Below are 7,597 nucleotides of genomic sequence, written 5' to 3' on the forward strand. Positions count from 1 at the left end.
ACACATGGTGACCCACATGTGTCAGAGTAGAATTGTGATCTGTAGTTTTTAACAGCTATTTCCCAAAAGCAGATCACCAGACCTTTCTTCTGAGGTGCCTCTAGGTGGACTTGAACCTCCAATTTTTTGATTAGCAACTGAGCATGTTAACTGTACCACTCAGGGACTCCAGATATGTACTGACATGGCCCACATGTATGCAGCAGGTGAGGGAAATGACCTCTGGCTGGAGCTAACAAAGGCTTTTTGAGTTGGATTGGAGGTAAGTCGGAGCTTTCCATGGGCAAAAGGGCACTTGAGGGAGAGGCAACCATCTGTGCAAAAGCACAGAATTTGCAGGTTCTGAGAAAGTGGAGTCATTGGGGAAGATATGGTACAGTGGCTGGTGGGGGAAGTCAGAGATCAGGAGTGGTTTCAGGACTAAGTTTTGTTACAGTATTTACTTCCTGTGTTATCCCTGCTGCCAGCATTCCAGCGTGTAAACTCCAGAGCAGGAGCTGAATGTCAGCTTTCATTGCTCCATACCAAACACCTGTCTGTTGTCATCCTGCTCCTAAACGTGTGCATAGAGAACAGAGTCTGGTGGTGAGAACGCCCCCTAATGGCTCCCCTACAGGATCACAGCTTCCAGAGTCAGAGCCGCCCCAGCACATCCCTGTAGCTATTACTAGGGATGGCACTGTAATAAATAACAGTGCCTGGCATTATCTCCCTTGCTCTTTAGCCCACCCTGAGTGTTCACAATAGTGGACACTATTATGCACTTACTGTTTTGACCACTGTTCAAGACACTGGGATACAGAATCTAATGAGTCATTAATCGCCCATCTCTGAAAGTGCTTATAAAGAATTGATAATGGGTGTTAAGACTGTGAAGCATGGGTGAGTGGTCAGCAAAAGTAGGGTGCTAGAAGGGAAAATATGGTGCCTGAGGTGCCAAAGCAAGGTAATGAGCCCCACCCCCTGGTATCCACTCAGCATTTAGTGAATGGCTACTGATATGGCACTGTAGGATAAATACTGGACCACAAGGTCAGTTTGAACAGCAAAGTCGGTGGTTCAAACTCACCAGTGGCTCCTTGGAAGCCCTATACAGGGTTACTATGAGTTGGAATCAACTCGATGGAGAGTCTGGATGGGGTGCTGGAGACTCAGATGGGACACAGGTCTCTAACTCACATCCAAGGGGAAACCAGGGAAATGAAGCAAGGGGGTGCTCTGTGCCGATTCTGTTCGCAGACACAGGCATGTGAAAAACAGGTTGAGTGCAGGAGGGTTTCATGAATAAGAGTTCAGGCTAAGGATGAGAGATGGGGATGTGGTCTAGGCTGACAACACACATACAAACAGAGATATGAAAATCTGCCCATCCTCTGCTTCTCAATCTGATCTGGTGCTCGCCTTGAGAAGTGTACAGTTAAGACAAGAATTCATTGAACTGTCCACTAACTACTTCTGGTACGAATGTTCATGTAGGCTGTACTTCAAAGACACACACTGTAGCGTTTGTACCCAATTCTCCCATTCTAGCTCTAGGGCCCATGGAACTCAATCTGGCTGTCAGTCTCACCAGTAAAGTGAGGATAGTACTACTACTCATATCACAGGGCTGCATGCAATCAGTAACTTGAGCTCATATACTGCTTTCTATGGGCTAAGAACTATTGCTTGTCTTGACAAATTTCTAATTAAATGTGTTATTTATTACAATAGCAGTACCTGACACCATGTAGGAGCTCTACAAATTATTGAATAAACGAATGAATGAGGTAGGAGAGGAGGTAATGAGGGGAAGGTCAAAGAACAAAATTCAACTAAAGGCTGCTGGGAGTGTACAGCTGCAAAGAAGCCAAGGTTTCTGTGGGTGGGACACGAGAGCTGGGGATCTGGGCCAGATGGGAGAGTCCTGGTGTGGCACTGTAGGATACACACTGGACTGCTAACTGCAAAGTCAGCTGTTCAAACTCACTAGCTGTAACTCAGAAACCCTATACAGGATTGCTGAGTCAGAACTGAGGGACAGAACTTAACATGAACACACCAAAGGGAGTAGGGGCAAGATTCAAATCTGTAACTCCTCTCCAGCCCCATCCATACATGAAGCTACTGAAAAGGCTAGTGAGGCTCAGACCAGGAGGAAATGCTACACAGTAACTTGGTGGCCTCCTAGGTCTCCCGCCCCATTGCCCCTTCTCCCTCCCCTCTGGTGGTCAACTTTGGTACTTCTCTCCACCCTTAGGGGCTGGGGCAGTTTCAGGAAAGGTGGGAAAACCTGTTGCACAGGGTGGTCAAAGCCTGAACCGGTTGGACAGGGCAGTTTCCCCCCATCCCCCCCAGCAACTATGTCCCTTTCCTGGCCCACAGAATGGAGGCAGAAGCCCACAGACCAAATAATTTTATTACAATGTGGGTGGACTGGAGCCCATGGAAAAGTGGAGAGGGGGTGCAGATGTGATGTAGGAGAGCCCAGGGAAGGTGAAGGTTCATCCTCTCCTACCCTGGCCCTTCTTCTGGTTCTGCCAGCCAGGCCAGGGAAGCCAGGTGGGAGGGAAGAGGAAGAGATGAAGCTAAGTTCAGACAACAGCCACCTTTCACTCTTCACCCACCCCCTCGGCATTAAATAAACAAAAAGCAACTCTTTACAGCACAAAATATACATAGGCCGTCCTTCCCCACAGCCCTTGACTGGGAAGGGGAAACGGGACAACTTTGGAGGAGAGGGTTTGGGAGCCTCCAGCTTCTGACACTACCCTAGGTCCCTCCCCACTCTGAGCTGGCCCTGGAATAAGGACAGTTTGAACAAAGAAAATCTCGACTTCCTCTGAAATCCTAGGCAGGTCCATCTGGTTCAAGGCTTTTCTCGGCTTGGCTTTTCTCATCACAGATCTTTGAGCTTCCTCAGAAACACTTGAGGCTGAGTTTAGCTGAGACACCTCCCCGAGGGGACAGAGCCCTGGCTCTGAGCAGAGTGGGCCCAGGGCACAGGCATGAGGAATCTGGTCCCAAAGTTTTACCCAGCGCATGCCTCCATCTTGGCAAGGAGGAAGCACAGCTAGAAGAGCTGGTGAGCGCCCCAGCCAAAGGGCCAAGGCAGGTCTTGGTTCAGAGGGGTCGGGTCGTGTGGTTATAGACCAGGTGCTCCGTGTCCTCAGTGGTGGAGACTGTGGAGCTGGCAGGGGTCGGGGGCGGGGGGTGGTGGCGGTGGTGGTGGCTACGGAAGCTCTTCCTCTGGTTCTTGAAGAAGCAGTAACCCAGGATGGCTACCATCACCACGATGCAGGTGGTCAGGAGAACTGCAATGGCTACCTCCACAGAGCCTGGGAGTAGAAGGGGCAGAATGAGGGCCTCCCAGTCCTGACACCCACCCCAACACTGTATCCAAGGGACCAAGTCAGGATGGGTGCCAACTGTAGAAGGCCATGGGCATTCAATTCAGACCTCTAGCCAAGGAGCAGCCTGACAACTCCATCAGGAACTCAGAAGGCGAGATATTAGTGGGCCTTAGGTGTAGATTCTTGGTGTGGCGCCATAGGATCAGCACTGGACTGCTAACTACAAGGTCTGCAGTTCAAACCCACCAGTCGCTCCTCAGAAACCCTATACCAGGTTGCTATGAGTTGGAACTGACTGGAAGGTACACAACAACAGGTCTAGGCTCTGGATAGCTGGCTCTGCTACTTGAAGGAGAGGAGCTCTGGTAGCGTAGTGGTTACGAATCTGGCTGCTAATCTCACGGTCAGCAGTTTGAAACTACCAGCTGTTCCGCGGGAGAAAGATGAGGCTTTCTACTCCTGTAAAGATTTACAGTCTTGGAAATCCTACACAGGGTCGCTATAAGTAGGAACCGACTACACGGGCACATAACAATAACAACTACTACAACTACTTGAAGGTAGCTTGGGGGAAGGCCTTGGAAATTTTCATTTTTCAATGGCAAACACCCAACATGCATTCTGTTATAGTTCCCTCCCTTGGCCATGACAGGCATCTCTATTTTATTGTGGTACTCTGTCCCTATAAGAAACCTTAGGATCCTTCTCCAACACAGCTGTTGTTTAGCTACCACCTGGTGTGGCGCTGTGGGCTAATGCATCAGACTGCAAAGTCCTTTGAATTGCAAGGTCAATGGTTCAAGCTCACCAACTGCTCCTTGGAAATCCTAACACAGGGTCGCTAAGGGTCGGAATCAACTCCAGGGCACTTAACAACAACAAAAACAATCCTATTAAGTTGATCCCTGAATTGGTATCTGCTGGTCAACCTCAGGGACAGGAAAGGACAGAACTTACCTACATTGGGGATGGGGTTTTCTCGCCGCAGACCAAACACATCCTTCTCTGTAAAGTGATGGGGAGAGAGATCAGGAAACACTAAGAGCTCTGGGATTCAGCTGCTCCCCAGTGCCCCAGACTCCCTTTAATGAACTGAACTGTGTCCCTCACAAAATATGTGTTTATCCTAACCCCTATATCTGTGGATGTGATTCCATTTGAAAATAGAGGGTTCTTATGGGACCATATCAGTGTGGAGCATGTCCTAAGTCTAATTACATCTGAGCTATAAAAAGAGCAAATCACACAAGAGCAAGAACAGAAATGGAGGAAGACAGATATCATATGAAGATCACCATGGAACTGAAGAAATGCCAAGACTGAAAGAAACAAGGCTCTTCCCCCAGAGCTGACAACACCATAGCTGGTACCTTGAACTTAGACTTTTAGTCTCCTAAACTGTGAGAAAACAAATTTCTGTTCTTGAAAGTCACTCACTGTGGTATTCCTGTTACAGCAACATGAGGCAATGAAGATACCCTCCATTCCCATCTTCCCCCACTCCCATGCCAGGCACTCTGGGGACAGAGGTGACCAGCCTGGGCCTTGGGACAGAGCAGAGGACTTTAGCTAAGCCCTTCCTCTCTCATCTTCACCACCCCACACGCCCTCCACCCAGCTCACTGGAGATGCCTTGACAGGACTCAAGACACTGTTGCTCTTCCTCAAAGTTGTTCTTGTTGCCATGACAACCACCATAGGTAAAGCGGGCGCAGCGTTCGATGAAGGGGTTGTAGTACCATCTGGGGATGTTCTCCTGACAGAGTCCAGTGTCTGGCAGGTCCACACAGTGCCCTGGGGGAACAGCAGGCAAAGAGGGCTGAGTGAGTCCAGAGGTCTCCCTGTACCATCCAACCAGGCTACCTCCCACCTTCCAACTCTGCCCTGGGCTCAGAGGGGGCTGTGGCTCATGGGGATCTCAGGAGCCCAGGGCAGTTTTGCCAGAAGTAAAGGACACTAATCCTGGACACAGAAGTAAAGAAACTGATTCACAAAGTTATTTCCTTTTCAATTTCCTCTTCAGTTTTTGGGAAGAGGTCTCAACTTTCTAACATAGACTGATCTACCTTTTTTACCAAGAGGATGGGCCTCATGGTCTGAGCTTTGGCAAGCAATCATGTCTAGCTAAAATTGATGAACACTGCTTTATTATACTCATTTTTCTCATTATTCTCCATTAGTGGCAAGTAATAGTGGCTTTCCATCCTTTAAAAAATACATTGTGTTACTTTATAGAAAAAAATATTAAGTAAACACCAGATGACTGCTGTGTGGGCATAGTGTTAAGACCATGGCTGAGGCTTGGGCAATGAGAGCCAGAGAAGGGAGCCGGGAAGCTAGTCAGGGAACAGGTTGCTCACCTGGAGAGTGAGCTCACCCTGGCCTCCTTCTGCCTGGCAGTGCCAACATCTATCTGCCCTGGCCCTCAGGGGGTAGGGGGTGCTTACCTTTGTCACTGGGGAAACGGAAGCTCTGGAGCTCATCGAAGCCACTGGTGTCTGCAGAGATGAAAGGCCAGAGGCGCAGACCCAATGAGGGTTTCCCATGGGGGCAGAGCAGAGCTATCAGGACTGCCCCCGCTGCTGTCCAACCCTCTCCCTTCCCCAGGCCTCACATTTTTCACAGGCAGTCTCATCAGAGGAATCAGGACAGTCGGGGCTGGCGTCACACTCCAGGAAACTGTCGATGCAGCAGCCATTGCTGCAGCGGAACTGGGTGGTCTGACAGGTGTCAGAGCATACTGGGTGGGGGACGTGATGGTGGATGACGTCAGGCAGTATTGTCAGGCTCTGCCTTTATACAGCATCCTGACCTGGGCCCTCTTCCCAGTCTACCACCACCCGGACCTCTCCTACACACATGCTGGGTGGACCCTGGCAGGAATATGCTGGGATGGAGGGGGCAGGTGTTAGTGGACCCTCCACACAGGGCAGGAATGCTCAGGGGTGTGGATATATGGATTGGATACTTGGCAAGGGTATGGGAAAGAGGGAAAGGAGCAAAGCCCACCTGGATGATGCCTTTCCACAGGGGGGCCTGAGAAAGAGAACAGAGACATGAGAGGAGATAGATAGGCCAGGCCCCAGCAGGAACAAGATGATAGGGGGATGGGCTGGAAATGAGACTCCCACTACCCATTCCCTGGAAAGCAGTGAGGAGACCACCTACCCTGGGGAGAGACACGCTCGCCCCAAAGCTGCCTTCAAAGGCCCACCTTGCACATCCCGGCAGGCTAGCTTGCACTCTTCCTCCCTAAGGTAGTTATTCTTGTTGCCCAAGCAACCTCCATAAACAAAACTCTTGCAGATCTGTTCCGAAGGGTCGTAGTACCAGCGGGGAAAGGAGCTCCGGCAGCGGCCCACCTTGTAGGATGCCAGGCAATATTCTGGGGGGAAAGGAGTGTGTGAGAAGGGGTTTCTGGGCCAGACAGTGTGGCTCCTGGGACTGCCTCCCATTCCCCTCCCTCACCTTCTGTCTGTTTGGCAGACAGCACAGTGACCGTAACATTGGCAGTGTTGTCTGGCTGGCCGGAGTTTGTCACTCTCAGTTGGAACAAGTAGATGCCTTCCTTGAGTCCCCATAGCGTCACATGGTCTGGGTCATTTTTCTAGATACAGGAGTGGCCATGAGGTGGGACACCACCTGGCACGGCTGGGCTGTCCCAGGCTCTCCCAGCCACTTACACTTCTGGGGAGAGTAGAGGGACTGGACATTCAATGCATCTTCAATGTCTATCACCCCCACCCTGTCCCGGCCACTGGCTGATCTATCCTTTGGAGTGCAGCACCTTACCTCTACTTTGATGGACGTGGCACCTTGTAGTAGGTGCCAATCTGTATTCTTCTCACTCTTCAGCACCAGGGGTTCCTGGGGTTGTACCTTTATGTTCATGCCTGCCCAGCCCTTGAGGACCCGGGGGCCTGGGAAGAAGGGAGATTAGGTTGACTTCCACTATGGACCTGGTGCTTCCTGGGGGCCAGGGAATCAATGTGGGCCAGATCTAGATTCTGCATGGGGTAAAGGCTGGAGCTCACAATTAAACCATCTTTTGGCTCTTTATGCAGACATACTATGTCTTTATGTTGATGACTTAATGCTGTAAAATCCAACAGCAACTCTGTGGGAAAAAGATGAAGCTGTCTGTAAAGACTGATTGTTAGTTTCAGAAACCCTACATTGGGTTGTTAGGAATTAGAATCGACTCCACAGTGGTGGATTCAGTATTTTGGTTTGGGCTGTGTTCATTGCTTTAAAAAAGTTTAAGT

The 7,597-nt window shown here is 50.1% G+C and overlaps 1 protein-coding gene across 1 annotated transcript in view; it reads right to left on the minus strand.

Moving 5' to 3' along the window:
* Nucleotides 1-3,102: 3,102 nt before the first annotated feature.
* SPINT1 (serine peptidase inhibitor, Kunitz type 1) overlaps nucleotides 3,103-7,597 on the minus strand; it is a 12,969-nt gene continuing 8,474 nt past the window's right edge. Inside the window, exons 2-10 of the mRNA XM_006831760.1 lie at nucleotides 7,125-7,252; nucleotides 6,801-6,939; nucleotides 6,547-6,717; nucleotides 6,342-6,368; nucleotides 5,947-6,072; nucleotides 5,780-5,830; nucleotides 4,956-5,126; nucleotides 4,290-4,337; nucleotides 3,103-3,317 (exon numbers count right to left, since the gene is read on the minus strand). Of these exons, the coding sequence (XP_006831823.1) occupies nucleotides 3,103-3,317; nucleotides 4,290-4,337; nucleotides 4,956-5,126; nucleotides 5,780-5,830; nucleotides 5,947-6,072; nucleotides 6,342-6,368; nucleotides 6,547-6,717; nucleotides 6,801-6,939; nucleotides 7,125-7,252 (1,076 nt within the window). The remainder of the gene's footprint in view (nucleotides 3,318-4,289; nucleotides 4,338-4,955; nucleotides 5,127-5,779; nucleotides 5,831-5,946; nucleotides 6,073-6,341; nucleotides 6,369-6,546; nucleotides 6,718-6,800; nucleotides 6,940-7,124; nucleotides 7,253-7,597) is intronic.

This window comes from Chrysochloris asiatica, unplaced genomic scaffold (assembly GCF_000296735.1).
Source record: "Chrysochloris asiatica unplaced genomic scaffold, ChrAsi1.0 scaffold00004, whole genome shotgun sequence".
NCBI lineage: Eukaryota > Metazoa > Chordata > Mammalia > Afrosoricida > Chrysochloridae > Chrysochloris > Chrysochloris asiatica.